Source organism: Physeter macrocephalus, chromosome 19, assembly GCF_002837175.3.
Source record: "Physeter macrocephalus isolate SW-GA chromosome 19, ASM283717v5, whole genome shotgun sequence".
NCBI lineage: Eukaryota > Metazoa > Chordata > Mammalia > Artiodactyla > Physeteridae > Physeter > Physeter macrocephalus.
Genome location: NC_041232.1, coordinates 32,196,590 through 32,216,007, shown reverse-complemented (window position 1 = coordinate 32,216,007; position 19,418 = coordinate 32,196,590). Strand labels below are relative to the sequence as shown.

At 40.3% G+C, this 19,418-nt stretch overlaps 1 protein-coding gene across 11 annotated transcripts in view; it reads right to left on the bottom strand.

Moving 5' to 3' along the window:
• The window catches only part of DLGAP1 (DLG associated protein 1), a 337,165-nt gene that overhangs the window by 158,857 nt on the left and 158,890 nt on the right, over nt 1-19,418 (bottom strand). For all 11 annotated transcript variants that reach the window (XM_024120784.1, XM_024120783.1, XM_055080557.1 and 8 more), the window contains one exon: nt 16,167-16,407. In XM_024120784.1, coding sequence (XP_023976552.1) covers nt 16,167-16,407 — 241 coding nt within the window. The remainder of the gene's footprint in view (nt 1-16,166; nt 16,408-19,418) is intronic.

Here is a 19,418-nt window from a genome sequence, read left to right as displayed (position 1 = left end):
GCTGTGTTAGATCGTGGGGGTGGCAGAAACCTTTTCTCTCCCCATAATTGCTTGGGGAGCTTTTCTGGCTGGAACACAGGTAAAAGCTGACAGCGTGCCTCTGAGCGTTTAGCTCTGTCAGCATAAGAACTACAAAGGCATGGATTTATGTTTCCAAAGACCCCTTAAGCTGGTTTTATGTAGCTTTATGCCTTTGTCCTAAACGCCCTTCTCTTCAAAAACCACCTGCAACTGCTGTTTGCAAATGAACTGCCTCTGACATCTGAAGGCAAAAAAGAAAAACTGCAAAATCTACAGAAAGCTCACTTGCTACCCCTATGAGAGGCGGGGAAGACAAAGCAAAGGATCCTTAAAAAATTTAATTTAGGGTTTAATTTAATTTAATTTTAAAATTTAATTTAGTATTCCAAATGGAGCCCTAACCCTGAAACGTTAGCTATTTCTGTTTTAAAAATAAAATTCATTTTCTGTACTATGAAAGTAAAACATGCCCACTGCAGAATATTTGGAAAATAAAGTATAAAGAAAAACCCAGGGCTTCCCTGGTGGCGCAGTGGTTAAGAATCTTCCTGCCCATGCAGGGAACACGGGTTCGAGCCCTGGTCTGGGAGGATCCCCACATGCCGCGGAGCAACTAAGCCCGTGTGCCACAACTACTGAGCCTGCGAGCCAAAACCACTGAAGCCCGCGCACCTAGAGCCGTGTTCCGCAACAAGAGAAGCCACTGCAATGAGAAGCCCGCGCACCGCAACGCATATAGCCCCCACTCGCCGCAACTAGAGAAAGCCCATGCGCATCAGCGAAGACCCAGCGCAGCCAAAAATAAATAAATAAATTTATATATATAAAAAAAGAAAAACCCACACCATCTTTGGCTCCAATAGCAAAGGTAATCACTGTTTAACATTCTAGTGCATTTATTTCCTCCCAGTTTTTTTTTTTCCTGGTTGCAATTTCTTAACATAGTTCTGCACTATGTATGCAGGTTTGTGTGTACACAACGCATATACAAACACACAATTTTTCACAGTGCTTCAATGTACTGTAGATTTCTAGCTTGATATAATATCAGAAGTTCTTCCCCTAAATATTATCATAAGTTCTTTCTAAATATAATTTTTATGGTTGACATAATAGTTCATTGAAGTGAATGTTCCATAATTTACCTAACGTTTCCCTACCGGTAGACAAATGTTCACCACCAACAAAGGTGATTCAAATCTTTCACCATCATAAATAATGTTGTGGTGAACATCTTTATAAAATTTTCTCTGTGTCAGACTTTCTGCAGAACAGTTTCATTGAAGGGAAGTAGAGGTCAAAAATAATGAACATTGAAAAAGTTTTTAGAGATTTCAGCACACCGCTTGGGTTGTATCTTATGGCTTGGATGGGTACAAAGAGTGGGAATTTTGCTGTTTTTTGGTTTTTAATGGAGATTCAAAATAAGGAAGAAATTCCATGTTCTTAGCACCTTTAGGGCTTATCAGTATTTTTTCTGGTCTTTCATGGTACTTTAGTACTTTGGGGTCTGAATAATATGATGCATTTTAAGAGAAAGCTAGAAAAAAAAATCAATGTTGATACAAATCTTTTATAGATTTTCTCATAGTTTAAAATTTATTCCAGAGATGGGATCAGCAGTCCATGAAGTCCCCCTTATTCAGCTATTCATGGGTTAAACAGAGATTTGAGGCCAGGTCAGGACTGAGGCTAATAATATTAGTATAATTTTTAAATTTACAGGTAAGAGAGGGAAGAGGTAGGGGTGTAACCTCCATGGGGCTTTGGCTAGGACGAGGTGGGGAAAGAACATAAGTAGAAACTAACAGCCTAAGAATAATCGGAAGCCTTTATTTGCAGAAGTTAACATTTACCAGTCTCCTTGAGTCTCACTATTTTACCCATTTTGGGAAGTCCTTTCCCCAAATAAAAAATGATTGAAACTTTGTTTCTCAAGATGGTGTGGGAGAGACATGTGGCCATCCCACTCTTTCTAAAATGAAGTGGTTTATTTTCAGGTGCATGACAGAAAAGTAAAGAACTTTCTGCTTCTGTATAGATGTCGGAGTCATTGCAGAAACTTAGAGAATTCAGTGAAGTAGAAAATTTCCTGAGGAAATCTTACATTTGCACCTATCAATCAACTATCAACAAATATTCATGGGGCAAATCTTGTATGTGAGAACTGTAGCTTTGTGTTTTGAAGGCTAATTGTTGAACAGCTGCAAAGCGATAAATTAAGTGGTATTTAAACTTTTTAACCTATAGTTTGGGTCACAAGGTACTAACAGAGACCTTACACCATATAAGACTAGTAGAGACCTCAAGACTGCCGAAGGCCCAAGTTAAAAGCTTGCATTCTTTTGATTTAAGCAATTAAGAAAGTACTAAGGACTTGTGGAACGTGGTTTTCTTTTTTTCTGATAGACAGCTATTTATGTTTTAGGTAACTAATTTTGATTTTATTATTTAAAATTTTCTTATTTTGAACTTTTTATTACCTTAGTTACAAAAGAAGAAAAATTTTAATTGAAGTATAATTGACTTACAAGATTATATTAGTTTCAGGTGTACAACATAGTGATTTGATATTTTTATATATTACAAAATGATCATCACAAGTCTAGTTACCAATTGTCACCATGTAAATTTACTACGATATTATTGACTATATTTCCTATGTTGTACATTACATCCTGTGACTTATTTATTTTATAACTGGAAGTTTGTGCCTCAGTCTCCCTCACTTATTTCACTCATCCCCTCACTCCACTTCCCTTTGGCAGCCATCTCTTTGTTCTCTGTATCTGGGAGCCTTTTTCTGTTTGTTAATTTGCTTTCTAGATTCCACATATAAGTGAAATCATACAGTATTTGTCTTTCTCTGTCTGACATTTCACTAAGCATAATACCCTCTAGATCCATCCTTGCTGTTGCAAATTGCAAGATTTCATTATTTTTTATGGCTGAGTAATATTCCATTACGTGTGCATACAGCACATCTTCTTTATCCATTTATCTGTTGATGGACACTTAGTGTGCTTCCATATTTTGGCTATTGTAAATAGTGCTGCAGTCAACATAGGTGTGCATATATCTTTTTGTTTTTGTTTGTTTTTTAAAATTTATTTATTTTATTTTTGTTTATTTCCGGCTGCGTTGGGTCTTCGTTGCTGCGCAGGGCTTTCTCTAGTTGCGATGAGCAGGGGCTACTCTTCACTGCGGTGCGCAGGCTTCTCATTGCGGTGGCTTTTCTTGTTGTAGAGCATGGGCTCTAGGTGTGCGGGCTTCAGTGGTTGTGGCACGTGGGCTCAGTAGTTGTGGCTCACAGAATCCAGAGCCCAGGCTCAGTAGTTGTGGTGCATGGGCTTAGCTGCTCCACGGCATGTGGGATCTTCCCGGACCAGGGCTCGAACCTGTGTCCCCTGCATTGGCAGGCAGATTCTTAACCACTGCACCACCAGGGAAGTCCCAGCATACGTCTTTTTGAATTAGTGTTTTTATTTTCTTTGGAAAAATACCCAGAAATGGAATTGCTAGATCATATGGTAGTTATATTTTTAATTTTTTGACGATACTCCATACTGTTTTCCATAGTGGCTGTTTCAGGTAACTAATTTTTAAATGAAAAGAAAGTTTCTTTTTTTGTTAACTTACTTAATTTTATTTTATTTTTTTGGCTGTGCTACACGGCTTGTGGGATCTTAGTTCCCCAAACAGGGATTGAACCTGGGCCCTCGGCAGTGAGAGCATGGAGACCTAACCACTGGACAGCCAGGGAATTCCGAAAAGAAAGCTTCTTTAAACATTCTTTTCATTTAATGGGATACAGTAAATGTGCTGTCAATAAAACTGGAAAAGATATTGATGTAGCTGCCATCTGAATTGAGCAAACACATGGCAATTCCAAAGGCTAAATAAACAGAGAATGTCTGGTGTTTGCACTACTTTTTAAGACATGTTGTGCTTTATTAAAATGCCACTGTGACATGATATGCCACTAACGTCATCCTAGATGGTTTGAAGGACAATGGATACTGCTGTCCTTGAGCATTCTTTGTCTTCACCGTTTTCTCAATCAAGATTGTTGAGTGTTTGCTTTGAGTAGTTGAGTATTTTTTAAAGAGTGTACAGTTTATCCCATAGGTTGCAGAATGGTGAGCAAAAGTATTTGGACAGGACTGGGAAGGGGGATACTGGACTCCGACAGTGATAAGAGGCACTGAGCACACAGGGTGCAGAGTGAAATGTAATTTTGGGTGGTCGCCCCTGTGTGAAAGTTGGGTCACGTCAGGTGGGGCATCTCTGTGTGTGGAAAGAATTGTTTCGACGTTTGACAGGCAGAAGAAGTCGTTTAATAGAGATTTAAAAAGGATAGTGCCAGCCCACGCATGTCCTCTTAGAAGGAAACCCTGCTCAAACCACGCACTGAAGAAGTCGTGGCTCCTGGGTCACTGGAGTCCCAGAAGGATGGGAGAAGGAGGGCGGGGATGAAAAAGTGGTCATCGAAATAATGGCTGAAAATTTCCCAAACTTGGCAATTTGGCAAAAAAATATGGGTAAATACAATAGACTTTCTGTCGCCTCCGATATTTTGTACATTATATTTGACGTTTGAAGCAAAAAGTATAACGTTGTGTGATGTGGCTCTCAATGTATGTGGAGAAAATATTTAAGATAATTATATTGTAAATGAGAGAAGGCAAAGGGACTTGTAGGGAGGTTAGGTTTCTATACTTGATTCAAAGTGGTAAAATGTGGACAAGAGTAGATCTTTGTCGTGATGGTATGGTTCTGTATCTCGATTGCAGTGGTAGTTGCAAGAATCTGCGCTTGTGATAACTACCCATATACGTTGTGCCAAAGTCAATTGCCTGGTTTTGATATTGTATTGTTATCTACGATGTAACCATTGGGGGAGACTGAGTGAGGGGTATAAGTGACTTCTGTACTATCTTTGTAATTTCCTGTAAATACATAATTATTTCTAAACAAAAAGTTAAAAATAAAAGATGATGGAAAGAAGTTTCTTGAAAACGATAAAAGCCAACATTTCATATCTCGTCATAATTCTCTGGCCGTCGTCAACATTTTGGAAGAGAATAAGGTATTTTAGAGGCAAAGCCATGGATGACATGGACTCACTGATTTTCTTAAATTATATAATTTAATTGTGGGGGAAAGTATGTAATGGGATAAGGATATCAGATGAAAAAGAAGTTCAAGGTTGGATTTTAAGAGGCAAAGGACGGTAATCCTACTCAGAAATTCAGAGTGAGCTTCTGATTTCATCAGATCTGATATTCCTTGTCAGGGATATACCTGTAAAGTATAAAACTGGTTCAGCAAAGTTAATTTTAATAATATTATATATCCCCTTGAAACCATAAAACTGAAAAAATATTGTAGGGATAAACACTAATTAAATTTTGACAGTTTGTTGTATTTTTTAGAGATAATTTAGACTAGTTATTTTCTTCTGCAAGTTAAATTAGACGTTATGAGTATTCTCAGTAATACTGATAATTAATAGAAAAGCGTAAAAAAGAGCTGCAACATGGATACAACTAGAGATTATCATACTAAGTGAAATAAGTCAGAAAGAGAAAGACAAATACCATATGATATCACTTATATGTGGAATCTAAAATATGGCACAAATGAACTTATCTATGAAACAGAAACAGACTCACAGACATAGAGATCAGACTTTCGGTTGCCAAGAGGGGGAGGAGGGGGAGGGATGGACTGGGAGTTTGGGGTTGGTAGAAGCAAACTATTACATAAAGAATGGGTAAACAACAAGGTCCTACTGCATAGCACAGGGAACTATATTCAATATCCTGTGATAAACCATCATGGAAAAGAATATGAAAAAGAATGTGTACATGTGTATAACAGTCTCTTTGCTGTACTGCAGAAATTAACACAACATTGTAAATCAACTATACTTCAGTTAAAAAAATGGCAATAAAAAGAAAAGGGTAAAAAAGAAAAAGTTACCTTGTATGCTGGTGGAATTTACATGTCAGTAGGACACCAGCAGATGGCAAAGAAAACTTTCAGTGTTAATAGTGACATGATCATTGCTTTCTCATTACGATAAATATAAGACTATTTCTTATATAGTTGCTAATATAGTAAAATCATGGTAGTATTCATCTTGGTCATCTCTCTTTTTTAAGTAAGGTCACTTGGCAGCAGTAAAGGGTTACCCTGAATGCTTGACAGAAAGTCAATGGTGAGAGGAACAGAGAGAAATACAAAACCTCGGCTCTTGGATTTACCAGCTGGAGTTGTGTAGGGTTGTCGAAGTGCCAGCATTAATCACACATATGGTTTTCAGTTGCTGTTATTTTACTATATTTGTTAAAGTTCAATACGAATTGGATCAGACAATGTTGGACTTAGTGAAGGCTTTTAAAAATGTCCACATATTCCATTACAAAACAGTGTCTGTGGAGGTATCAGAAAGATAAAAAAGTGAATTTTTAGGTTGTGTTGTCATGTCATTAATTTTTTTGAGAAATTTCCCATATTCACATGAAAGAAGTCTGATTTTCTAATTTGTGTTTTCTGATTGACCTTGGTAACTGGGTTGTGAATGCTCAACCCAGCCAAGAGACCAGCCAGATCAGGATTAAACTATCATGGTATTTGTTTACTTAGTGCAAGGTAGAGACCTCTGATGATTTCATCAGCCACAGCACAGACTTTACCACCTGCTTACTTTACACGTGAGTTGGTAAAAATTCTTTTTTCCATTCAGTGCTGTCTGGCAGCACTATAACTAGATCAAGGGTTCGATATTTGATCTTTTAAATCCATCTTCATGTCAAAATGACCAAGTGTAATATGAAATTTTAAACCCAAAGAGTATTTTCTTCTTTGAGGCTTTTTCTTTATTCATTGTCATTTCTCTTTCTTTTTTACATCTTTAATTTCACTTTAAACAGATATTCCAGGGTTAGACAAACCAGCATGAAAAACCATGTCACTAATATGTGATCAAAACAGTTTCTTTTAAAGAGGGATTTTCAGAAATTTTAATGGAAAACACAGGTTTCAAACATGGCAGGAACTAAATGAATATTTGTGGGAAGAAAAATGAAAGAAAAGAGTTCCTGGGCCTCTCATTCTGTAGACAGATTTGTAATAAATTAGTTCAGGGTATACTATACTTTACTAAGCATTTATTGATGAGTAAAGAGAATTTAAGAGCCTGCTCTGTCACTTAGTAGCTTGGTCCAGCTGTTTAAACTCTCTAAGCCTTAATATTTTTTCCTGCATGATGAAAACAATGATATCATATCCCATACATGTCCTGGAGTATTTGTGAGGATTACACAAGATAATCTATGCAACTGGTTCATAATGCTTGTCAAGGTGTACATGCTCTAAGATTAGCCATTATCATTATTATTAAACTAAGGGAGATTGAGAGATTAAAATTAAAGCCAAGGTAGAGGCATTCTGATGTGTAATTTACATAGTGCTTCCTTATTAATGATCTCATTTGAACTTCACAACAACCCTAAAGGCCGGAAGACCCTGGGGCCCCATCACTATTGGCCCTGTGACAACCTCTCCGATGGGCAAAGGCAGATGTGAGGCCTGTCTACGGTGCATGATACCTCCAGGCTTGGCACTTACTTTGGTCCTGAGAGGTGATTTTTTTTTTTTAACGTTTTTATTGGAGCATAATTGCTTTACAATGGTGTGTTAGTTTCTGCTTTCTAACAAAGTGAATCAGTTATACGAGAGGCAATTTTTAAAAAAAATTATTTTATTGAACTATAGTTGATTTAACAATGTGTTAATTTCTGCTGTACAGCAAAGTGATTCATATATATATATATTCTTTTCCGTTATGGTTTATTACAGGATATTGAATATAGTTCCCTGTGCTCTGCAGTAGGACCTTGTTGTTTATCCATTCCATATACAATAGTTTTCATCTGCTAATCCCAAACTCCCAATCCATCCTTCCCCTGACCCCCTCTTGCCCCCTTGGCAACCACAAGACTGTTCTCTATGTCTGTGAGTCTGTTTCTGTTTCTTATATGAGTTCATTTGTGACATATTTTAGATTCCACATATAAGTGATCTCATATGGTATTTGTCTTTCTCGGTCTGACTTAATGTCGCTTAGTATGATAATCTCTAACTCATTCCATGTTGCTGCAAATGGCATTATTTCATTCTTTATTATGGCTGAGTAGTATTCCATTGTATATATATATACTACGTCTTTTTTATCCATTCATCTGTCTATGGACATTTAGGTTGTTTCCATGTCTTGGCTGTCGTGAATAGTGCTGCTATGAACATAGGGGTACTTGCATCTTTTTTTTTTTTTTTTTTCGGTACGCGGGCCTCTCACTGTTGTGGCCTCTCCCGTTGCGGAGCACAGGCTCCGGGCCCGCAGGCTCAGCGGCCATGGCTCACGGGCCCAGCCGCTCCGCGGCATGTGGGATCTTCCCGGACCGGGGCACGAACCCGTGTATTTTTAGTTTTCTGAGGAACCTCCATACTGTTCTCCATAGTGGCTACACCAATTTACATTCCCAGCAGTGTCGGAGGGTTCCCTTTTCTCCACACACCCGAGAGGTGATTTATATGCAGCAAAACCACTGGAGGAGATGAAAGCAGAAGACACTCTTCAGACCCTCTGTCTTCCTCAGTGTCGACAGGACTTTTGCATTTTATGACTTCATGATATTTCTACTTAGAGTGCAGAAGAATGTCACCTTGAGGGCCCCAAAGAAGAAACGTTATAACCAAAATTCTTCCAAAAGTCATCACTGTCAGTTTTCTCAGATATAAAAAACAGAGCAGTTGCCTCACAAGAGGCATAAGTTGTACTACAAATCTTGCCTTTTTTTTTTTTTTTTTGGTCTAGGCCTTCTAAGATGGGAGGAAGTGGACATCTCCAGTTCTACTTGGATGTTTGGAGAAATTCAAGGAAGGGAGCCTCATAAGCAGAGGGACAAGGAACCAGTCCAGGCAAGATCTGAAATTTATTACTTTTTCTTATCTTGAATAGAAAAGAAAGGCTCTTTGTTTAAAAAAATTGCTGGCTGCTGTCTGTCCTTTGGACTTCTGAACTTTTCCCTCATTGCTTTATAAAAACAACCTGTTAATTAACTTTGCGCCTGTTAGAACGAAGCGAGCTTCCTCTGAACTCTAAGGATTCTCCATGAATTTGTAGAGCTGGGGCTCAAACAAGCAGAGGGCTATGGCTCACCTGGGGTTTTATTCTGACTTTGCCTCCAGCTAGAAGCCCACCACTTTGGGCCTTAGTTTTCCTACCTTAAAATGGGTTCAGGGGTGGCAGCCTCTTTTGGTAAAGGGCCAGAGCGTAAACATTTTTGGCTTTCTGTACCATATGGTCTCTGGAGCAACTACTCAGCCACAGACAATGTGTCAACAAATGGATGTGATTTTGTGCCCATAAAATTTTTTTTACAAAAATAGGCAGCAGGTTAGATTTGGCTCATAGGCTGTAGTTTCAGATCCCTGGACTGGATGATATAGAAGTTTCTATTGCTAATATTTTATCATTCAACTTGTTTTAACAGCAACGCTATTTCCCTGGGAAAGTCACTTTGATTATCCAAAATGTTAATTATTTATTATTTATTTTTGGCTGCATTGGGTCTTAGCTGAGGCACGTGGGCTTCTCTCTAGTTGTGGTGTGAGGACTCAGTAGTTGTGGCACGTGGGCTTTGTTGCCCCACGGCATGTGGGATCTTAGTTCCTTGACCAGGGATCGAACCAACGTCCCCTGCATTGGAAGGTGGATTCTTTACCACTGGACCACTAGGGAAGTCCCCAAACAGTTGTTGAGTATGGAGTTTGTGAGGTACTTAAGTATTTTTTTTTTTTGAGAATTACTGCAGCATTATTCACAATAGCCAAGATATGGAAACAACATAAGTGTGCATGGAGGGATGGATGGATGAAGATGGGGTATATAGATACACAATGGAACATTATTCAGCCACAAAAAGAAGGAAACCCTGCCATTTGTGACAACATGGGTGGACCTTGAGGGCATTATGTTAAGTGAAATAAGTCAGCGAAAGAGAAATACTGCATAATCTCACTTATATGTGGAATCTAAAAAAGCTGCACTCTTAGAAACAGAGAGTAGAGTGGTGGTTACTCGGGGCGGGAGGATGGGGGAAAGTGGAAGACAGTGGTCAAAAGAACAAACTTCCATTTAGAAGATGAATAAGTTCTGGAGATCCAATGCACAGAACTGTGATTATAGTCAATAATACTCTATTACATTCAAAGTTGCTGAGAGACTAGGTCTTAAATGTTCTCACCACAGAAAAGAGGTGATAATCATGTGCTGTGATGGAGGTGTTAGCTAACACTGTGGTGCTAATCACATGAATGTATCAGATCAACTCATTCTACACCTTAAACTTACACAGTGTGGTATCTTTGTCCAGTTTTAGCATCAGGGTGATGGTGACCTCATAGAATGAGCTTGGGAGTGTTCCTTCCTCTGCAATTTTCTGGAATAGTTTCAGAAGGATAGGTGTTAACTCCTCGGTAAATGTTTGATAGAATTTGACTGTGAATCCTTCCGGTCCTGGACTTTTTGTTTGTTGGGAGTTTTTAAATCACAGTTACTTAAACTTACACAATGTAATATGTCAATTATATCGGAGTAAAACAAGTATTTTTTCTGCATCTTCTCTTACCTTTTTTTCCTCCATTATTGAATGCCTAGAACGTGTGCTATAAATGTAAATTACTACCTTAATGTCATTCTGCTTAAGATCTTGTGTGTTTAGGGTTTGTTGCTGTTGCTTGGGGTGGTGGTGGGGGAGCAGGCTGTATGGGATTGGAGTGTAGGATGCTGGAAGGTAGGTTTGGTGTGGTCTTCTAGATGGGATGGCTGCCTGGGTGTGATGACCCAAACCTGTGAGAACTCCTGGGACATTAGCCCCGACCTCAGGTGCTCAAAAAGGTAACTCCTTTTGTATCTGGAGCTGGGAAAATGTGTGAGGTTAAGATTATGGAAAGAGCGTGTCTCTATTTAAAGGAAAATGTGATCTCTCTTGTTAGAAAAATCAAACTGGAAAAACATGCTGTGATCACCGCGGCCCCAAGCCACACTCAAGAGGGCAAAGTGTGTTGACTCCCTGCTGGAGGGCCCTGGCTGCTCGCCAGGGTGACGCTCTGTCCTGGGCCCTCGCTGCCCTTCCTGGGGGCTCCATCAAGAACAGGAGACCAGCTCAACCCCATCCATTTCTAAGAGCGTCCCCTAATAAAAGAATATAGCACACAGGCCAAACTTGGGGAGCAACAGTGTGGCATATACTTAACTCTTTATAAATATTATATTATTGCTACATGAAGCCTCCTTCAAAAACTTGTAATTTCAAAGTGAAAACTTCTTAAAAGATCAGAGAAGCATATATCACAATAGTCTGCCTATTTCTTTCAAAGAGTATTATTTTAATTCAAATATCATACTGGCTTTTAAAATCATGAAAAGCAATACGTGCTTATTTAAAATATCTCCCTCTGTCCATACCCACTGACCCTCCTGCCTACTACTTGCTGGGTAACAACTACAAACGATGTATTTTGTCTCTTCTGACCACGTGTGTGTCTGTGTATCTGTATGAGTCGATCCACTGATGATGATACACTATTTTTGCTTATTCAGGCTCCTGATGTCACCATATTGAAGTCTGTCTAGCTGCAATGTGGTAATGCTTTTGATAGATCCTGGATGCTTAGCGTAGGAAGTAAAAAGAAACCTCATCCTTAAACGCATGCAATTGCATTTGTATATTCCACAAGGAGGCCAGTCGAATCCAATACTCTGAGTGGAGGTCTGGGTCTGTTTCTAGCACCAAGTTCTACTTTCACCTAAAATATTCAGACGATTGAGGTAAGGGTGCTTGTTTTCCCACAGTCATAAGGCTAACTGCCCTCTTAAAATTTTTACTTTCCTACAGTAGCTCTAATCCTCACCAAAGAGTCCCAGGTGCAATGATTATATGAAAACTTGTTGAATCTATTAGATGGAGAGATTATCTGTGTGCTTGAAGCAGATGATAAGCTGAGATAACATAGGACTGTATCATAGTTAGATAAACCGAAAAGTCAATTAACCAAAAGAAGCATAACTATAAATCACTCCCTAACTCAGCTCCTAGTTGGCCCCCAAGGCTCCGTTAATCCTTGATCATTTTACTAGGGGCTCCTTAGGGCCATTTAGAGCCAAACCCATCTTCCTGATTCTCCCACATGGCAGCAGACACTGTTGTGGACCTTTGTCGGTGGTGTCCTTTTGCTCATATGAAGAATGGACAAGGCTGGAGGAGAAAAGCTTAATAGTCTATTTTGTTGAAAATTTGACCAATTCAAAATGGGCTGACACAAAAATCAAAGACTCAGAATGTGGACTGTCGTGGGGAGAAAAGGTATAGCTATTAACTGCATTTGACAAAAATGAAGCATTGTTTTTCAGGCAAAGGGAAGTTTAAGACAAATGGAATCTGTTGTAAATGTCCCAAGAATAATGAGCAAAGGAGAAATCTACGTCATGTCCCAACAGGGATGTAAATTTGACCTGTGTACATGGGGAAATGGTTAAAATTAGAGCAAAGTCAGTTCCTGATTAACACAGATGAGCGCACGCTTTCAAAAATTAGTAGGTCCTATGAGAAAGTAGATTTTCTATGGAAGGAAACCAGTAGAAGAAAATATGATGGTACTGACATCACGTGACAGAGAAAGGGAAAATTGTGTGTGTGTGAGAGAGAAAGAGAGAGAGAGTGAGAGAGAGAGAGAGAGAGAGAAAGAAGAGGGGTAAGGAGGAAACCCAGGAATTATGAGAGCAGCGGAATGAAGGGCACAGAATCTTATTATATCCTAAAGTGACTTTTTAAAAAGAACCAATTCATGGCATAGAGAAATTGTGAAAAGTGATATTAGAATTCTAAAGGCCTTACTATTGGAGACTTTTAGATTCTAGAATCACGTGACAGAGAAAGGGAAAATTGTGTGTGTGTGAGAGAGAAAGAGAGAGAGAGTGAGAGAGAGAGAGAGAGAGAGAGAAAGAAGAGGGGTAAGGAGGAAACCCAGGAATTATGAGAGCAGCGGAATGAAGGGCACAGAATCTTATTATATCCTAAAGTGACTTTTTAAAAAGAACCAATTCATGGCATAGAGAAATTGTGAAAAGTGATATTAGAATTCTAAAGGCCTTACTTAGAAACTACTGTAATATTTAGCCCTTAAATTGTTTGCTTACTTTTCCCTGACTGTAAAAATGATAGATCATAATGTTGACTTGGATGATGAAGGGTGAAGTCACCGGCTGCCCTGTACAAAAATCTGATATTTTATGCTTCACCACTCCCTGTGACATCTTCCTGCCCCTAAACCGCTGCAGCCAAGCCTGGAGCCTTCCTATCTAGACGGCTGCAGGTGGATGGGGTCTGGGCCTTAGGACAAGGCATGTGGAGCCCAAGATGGAGCAGTTGCTGTCACCTCCGTGGTGTTTTCATTTATTTCTTTTATTATTTGGCTGTTCTCTCACATAGGGCCTCTGGCTAAAGCCCCTCCAATTTAATTTACATTCTATTTTATTTTATTTTTTTGGCTGTGTTGGGTCTTCATTGCGGCATGTGGGCTTTCTCTAGTTGCGGCGAGCGGGGGCTACTCTTCGTTGCGGTGCGTGGGCTTCTTATTGAGGTGGCTTCTCTTGTTGCGGAGCATGGGCTTTAGGTGCGCGGGCTTCAGTAGTTGTGGTACGCAGGCTCAGTAGTTGTGGCTCGAGGGCTCTAGAGCGAAGGCTCAATAATTGTTGCGGTGCGTGGGCTTCTTATTGAGGTGGCTTCTCTTGTTGCGGAGCATGGGCTTTAGGTGCGCGGGCTTCAGTAGTTGTGGTACGCAGGCTCAGTAGTTGTGGCTCGAGGGCTCTAGAGCGCAGGCTCAGTAGTTGTGGCACATGGGCTTAGTTGCTCTGCAGCATGTGCGATCTTCCCTGACCAGGGATGGAACCCCTGTCCCCTGCATTGGCAGGCAGATTCTTAACCACTGCGCCACCAGGGAAGTCCCTTAATTTACATTCTAAATGGAACAGCACAGGACGCCCTCCCCGGCCTTGCTCACTTCCTTCTCTGAAAGGCTTGTCAGATTTAGCAAACACTACAGACACTGCAGATAATTCTGTCGTATAAGTAGGTCCCATGCAATATTTGGGATATACTTACACTACAGAAGTATTCACTATTGATCTGAAATTCCGATGTAAGTGGCAACCTGGATTTTATCTGGATTTTTATTGTTTGAACGCTGCAAACCCCTAAAGCAGCTGGGAAGGGTCTAAGGAAGGTCAGAATAGCATATTTGGGGTGAAGAGCACAGTACAAAGAGTAAATTGTCTCTTAAAGGACGAAACACAAACGCCTCTTAGTTTATCTGAAAACAGCCATTCTGGAGTCCTTGTCACTTTACCCCCAACACTGCTCCCTGCAGGGGTGGTGGAGGTGGAGGTGAGCCAGTAGCCCTTTTCCTTCCCTTGGCCCTTCTGGGCAAGGATCTGCATTTTGCATGTTTAAGGAGTAACTGCAGCACAGAAGAGTAGTTGGCGGGTGATGAGGCCACGATACAGAGAACGGACCAGACACGGAAGAGGACTGGGGGGGAGTTGGAAGTAGGGTCAGGGAAACAAGGAAACACCAAAGACACAGTGAGGAGCTAGAGGCGCAAGCAGACCTTCAAGCCACACTTAGTGCACAAATGTAAACACACATAAATATGCCCATGAATGAATTAAAAAATGTGTTCATTTCCTGAATCAACCTTATTTAACTTATTAACCTCATCTGGGCTGTTCTTGCGAAATTTCCTAGTGAGCAAGAATGCACACCCCCCATCTCTGGTGGGAGACAGCCAGCCAGGGCCAGAGCTGCTGGACTCTGGAGGGGCTGCTGAGCCAGGGTAACGTCTAGAAGCATCTTTCCCCTAATTCTGAGATCCCAATTTGCATTGGTCCAGAAGGAATGCCTATTGTTTCACCTCTAATGGTTATTTGCAAATTCTATCTCAACCCCGTATTTCTAGTTAGTAGGATTTTAATTCAGGTTTGAGAACCTATTAATTCTCAAGCCTGCAAAAGTTCTAGGCTGAATGATAATTACATTTGAGGCACCTAGAACAAAAACTGAATAATACAATAGTCTAGCACAGACTCTTCCTTCTAATTAATTCATCATTATTTATCTTGACTCTTGGTTTGATGATCTTTTTGTAGAATTAGTCTTTATTGGAGTAATGCTGAATTCCATCAAAGTTAAGACTAGTTAACTATGGAGGGGATTTTCTTCTTGGACCCAAATATTATTTTTTAAAAATCACCCCAAAACCCAAAAAACACACGTACACTGTCACACACAATCCATGGCTATGTTCCTATGTAGGTCCAGTGTCACGGAAACCAGTTAAGCTCTTCTGTGCCTCTCTGACTAAAATCAGGTCAAAAGACAGTGTAGCAGCATAAACCTGAATTCAGTTTAGAGGGAAAAGGAGGTTCTGTATGCGTATAGTCAGGAGGTCTTAATTAAAATGATGAAATAAATCTGCCTTCTGTTATAAGGAAAGAAAACTCATAAAGTGTGCAATCAATATTACTGCGTCATCCGTTTCTTATTTTCTCACAGTGGTACTTCAGGTCTTTTGGGAGAGTCATTTTGTGGATATCTTGGAATTAAAAAGCTTTCCAACTCTGTGACGCTCAACAGTCAGGGTGTCTGATTCCTGGAGGGGTCACACCCCTAAGAGTCAGCGCCTGATGGAGAGTAGGAGCTGGGTGGGCTGAGTGTGCTGGTCCTAGGATGCTGTGTGGGCGTTTTGGGAAGATCTTTCCCCTTTGCCATCCCTCTTGGTCCCATAGTTGCAGTCTCCTCTGTTGATACCAGAGATGGAGATGGAGGAAGAAGGGGGTGCGTGGATGTGGCCGGAGGCTGGGGATAGAGGCGGGCAGGGAAGCAGAGGTGCTGCCTCGAGGGCTGTGGGTGGGGTTTGGTGAAGGGTGACCGTGTGATAACAGCGAGGGGACCACGTGCAGTGTCTGGGGGCAGTCGTGCCGCCCCCCGGGCGCGGGGCCAGCTTTGCCCACTCACCCGTGCTGCTCTGGATGGTCCTCACGGTGGTGGTGGTGCGCGGCGGGGAGGAAGACCTCAGCGACACGCACTCGTCGTCCTGCGAGCAGCCCTTCTCGATGGCGCGCACGTAGCTGTGGCTCCGCATGCGGAAGCAGCCGGGCATCGGCAGGTCCAGGGCCTCCACTGCCTGTGACTCCAGCTCGCTGAACACCGACTCGCACACCGACTCGAACTGCCCGTTCACCTCCATCTCGCTCACCTGCGGGCGAGACGGGACCGTAACACCGTGCTGCTCCGGGGGAGAAGCCACCTCGCCCTCGGAGCATCTCCAAACTGCATCCCCCAGAAGAACGCCCCGTCCGCTTGCAGTAAACTCCAGCGCATTTTATTTCCTCTACCTGACAGACTATAGTAGCATGGTATCTAGTTTATGATCCCAAATAGTCAATTAAATTCTAAAGAAAAAGAACTTTGTTTTTAGAATGCAAGGAAGCGTGGTGTAGGGAAATCTTACATTAGGGCACGCCAAGGTGCTAATTCTTCCTTATTTATAAATGCAAACCTAGGGGCCAATTTTGTAGGCCTACGGTCAGGGTTCGTATATTTCAACGGGGCTCTAATTTTAGCACAAACGTTTTAGAAACTAGTATTTTTATTATGCCTTTGGAAGTGACTAGTTCGTCAAATAATTTGCATCGACTGAAACTTAATTTAGTGCAAAGTATAAAAACAGGCCCTATATTTTCTGGCAAGATACCCACATCATGCACAAAAATAGACCAAACCCAGATGTCAAAATCTTGAAAGGCACTATTGAGATTTTCAAACTATCTACATACTATTTAAAGAAGGTTTCACTCTTCTCTATAAAAGCTGATATGGTCCACAAATTGTTTATAAATGTGTTTTAAAATTCTTCCAAATGAGGTCTTCCCTTTTCGAAGAATCAGTTTTTATTATTATATTCCTCTGTACATAATTTACATTGGATTTGAGCACCACCTTAAAAAAAAATAAAAAGCCAGACCAGGTGCTTCTGTCAATTTCTCACTTTGCAGCTGATTTGATAGCGGTGTGGCAGCATTCTTCAAAGTTCTGCTACCTTCTAGAACTTCGTATGTCAAATTTCCTTAATACCAAATTCATGAGTAATTGAAAATTTAACAGATTAAACTATAATTAAGCTTAGAGCATATACTGAAAATGATGGCAATTTTTGCCTGTCTTCATTTTGTGTTATATGAAGATGCAATCCAATAATGGCTAATTCTTTAAACTTCAATTACCTTAAGGCATATCAAGTGGAAAAGAGACATACATTTCTTAATAATAATTATTTACAGTTTAAAGTAGTATTTTCATATACTTTATCTAATTTGATATAAAATTCCTGCACATTTTCAAGGCTAATAATTATATATGTCCATATTTTAAAATTATATATATATATATACTTGTTTTTAGGAGATAGTTGGAGGTGCATTTAGAGGTAAAGGGACATGATATTTGCAACTAATTGTCAAATATAGAGAGAGTGAGCAAATGAGCCAAAATTTTAATAATCAGTGAGTATGAATCTGGGTCAGTGATATACAGGAGGTCTTTGTATTTCACATGTGACTCTTTTGTCAGTTTGGAATGATTTCAAAGTAAAAAGTAAAACAAACTATATATATATTTATTATTATTAATAGATTTTCCCCTATTAATCAGACATCACAAAGAAATAGTAAAGTATCTATCCCTATCAAGGTAACAACAATTAAACTTGGATGATTACCTTTCAGAGGGTATTAGTGCCCCCTATGCTATTTTTCATAAAAAATGAATCATAAAGTAAATATATTGAATAATTCTGCAACCTGTTTTTTTCCACTTAACCTTCTATTTTATACTTATATTCTTAATAGGATTCTCCTTCTTTATTCTCTCTTTTAAAAATAAATTTATTTATATATTTCTTTATTTTTGGCTGTGTTGGGTCTTCGTTGCTGTGCGCAGGCTTTCTCTAGTTGCGTTGAGCCGGGGCTACTCTTCATTGGGGTGCGCGGGCTTCTTATTGCGGTGGATTCTTTTGCTGAGGAGTGTGGGCTCTAGGCGCACGGGCTTCAGTAGCTGTGTCTCGCGGGCTCTAGAGCGCAGGCTCAGTAGTTGTGGTGCACGGGCTTAGTTGCTCCGCGGCAAGTGGGATCCTCCCCGACCAGGGCTCGAACCCGTGTCCCCTGCATTGGCAGGCGGATTCTTAACCACTGCGCCACCAGGGAAGCCCCTTCATTCTCTTTTAACTTTTTGTTTTTATTATATACAGATACAGAAAACCATGCAAAATAAATGCATAGCTTGTGAATTATAATAAAGCCAACACCCTTGCACCTAGTACTCAGATCAAGGAACAGAATTTTCTCAGGCACCTAGAAGCCCCTCCATAGACCCCATCCTATCCACAGCCCCCACCCTCCCTCCAAAAGTAACTACTACTCTGAGTTTTACTGCAAGCACTGCTTTGCATTTATGTTTTTTTCACCTAACTGTGCATCCCTAGACTCTACAGTTTGGTCTTACCCGTTTTTAAAATTTATGAAATCTTTTAATTCACTTTTAATATTCAGGCCTCCCTCCACCTGTTTTTAACAAATATTACAATTTATCTATTGAAGCACCTGGGGCGTTTGACCTGGAAAGTTTCCCAGAGTCTGGATTTGCTGATTTCCTGCACACGGAAGATTTAGCATGTTCCACTGTCCTTCATGTTTCCTGAAATTTGAAAGTTGGATCCAGAGGCTCGATCAGACTCAGGTTCAATCTTTTTGGCAAGACTAGAGGTCATGTGTCATGGGCTGTCTCATCAGGAAGCACATTATGTCTGGTTATCTCTCTTTTTTTGCTGTTGGGAGTCATTGATGCTCAGTGCCTGGATCCATTAGTTCATTGGGGGGTTTGCAAAATGGTGATATTCTTGGTTCTACCAATTTTTACAGTCACTAGTTGGAATTTTTTTTAAATAAAGAAATGCTTCCTCTTATATTATTTGGTTAGTAGGTTCAGTTCACACAGTAGCAGCAGATGTTTGATCTTTTCCCTTTTATTAACTAATTAAAAAAAAATATTTATTTATTTATTTGGCCACGTCAGGTCTTAGTTGCAGTGTGGGCTCTTCGTTGTGGTGTGTGGGCTCTCTAGTTGTCCCGCAGCATATGGGATCTTAGTTCCCTGATCAGGGATCGAACCTGCATCCCCTGCATTGGAAGGCGGATTCTTAACCACTGGACC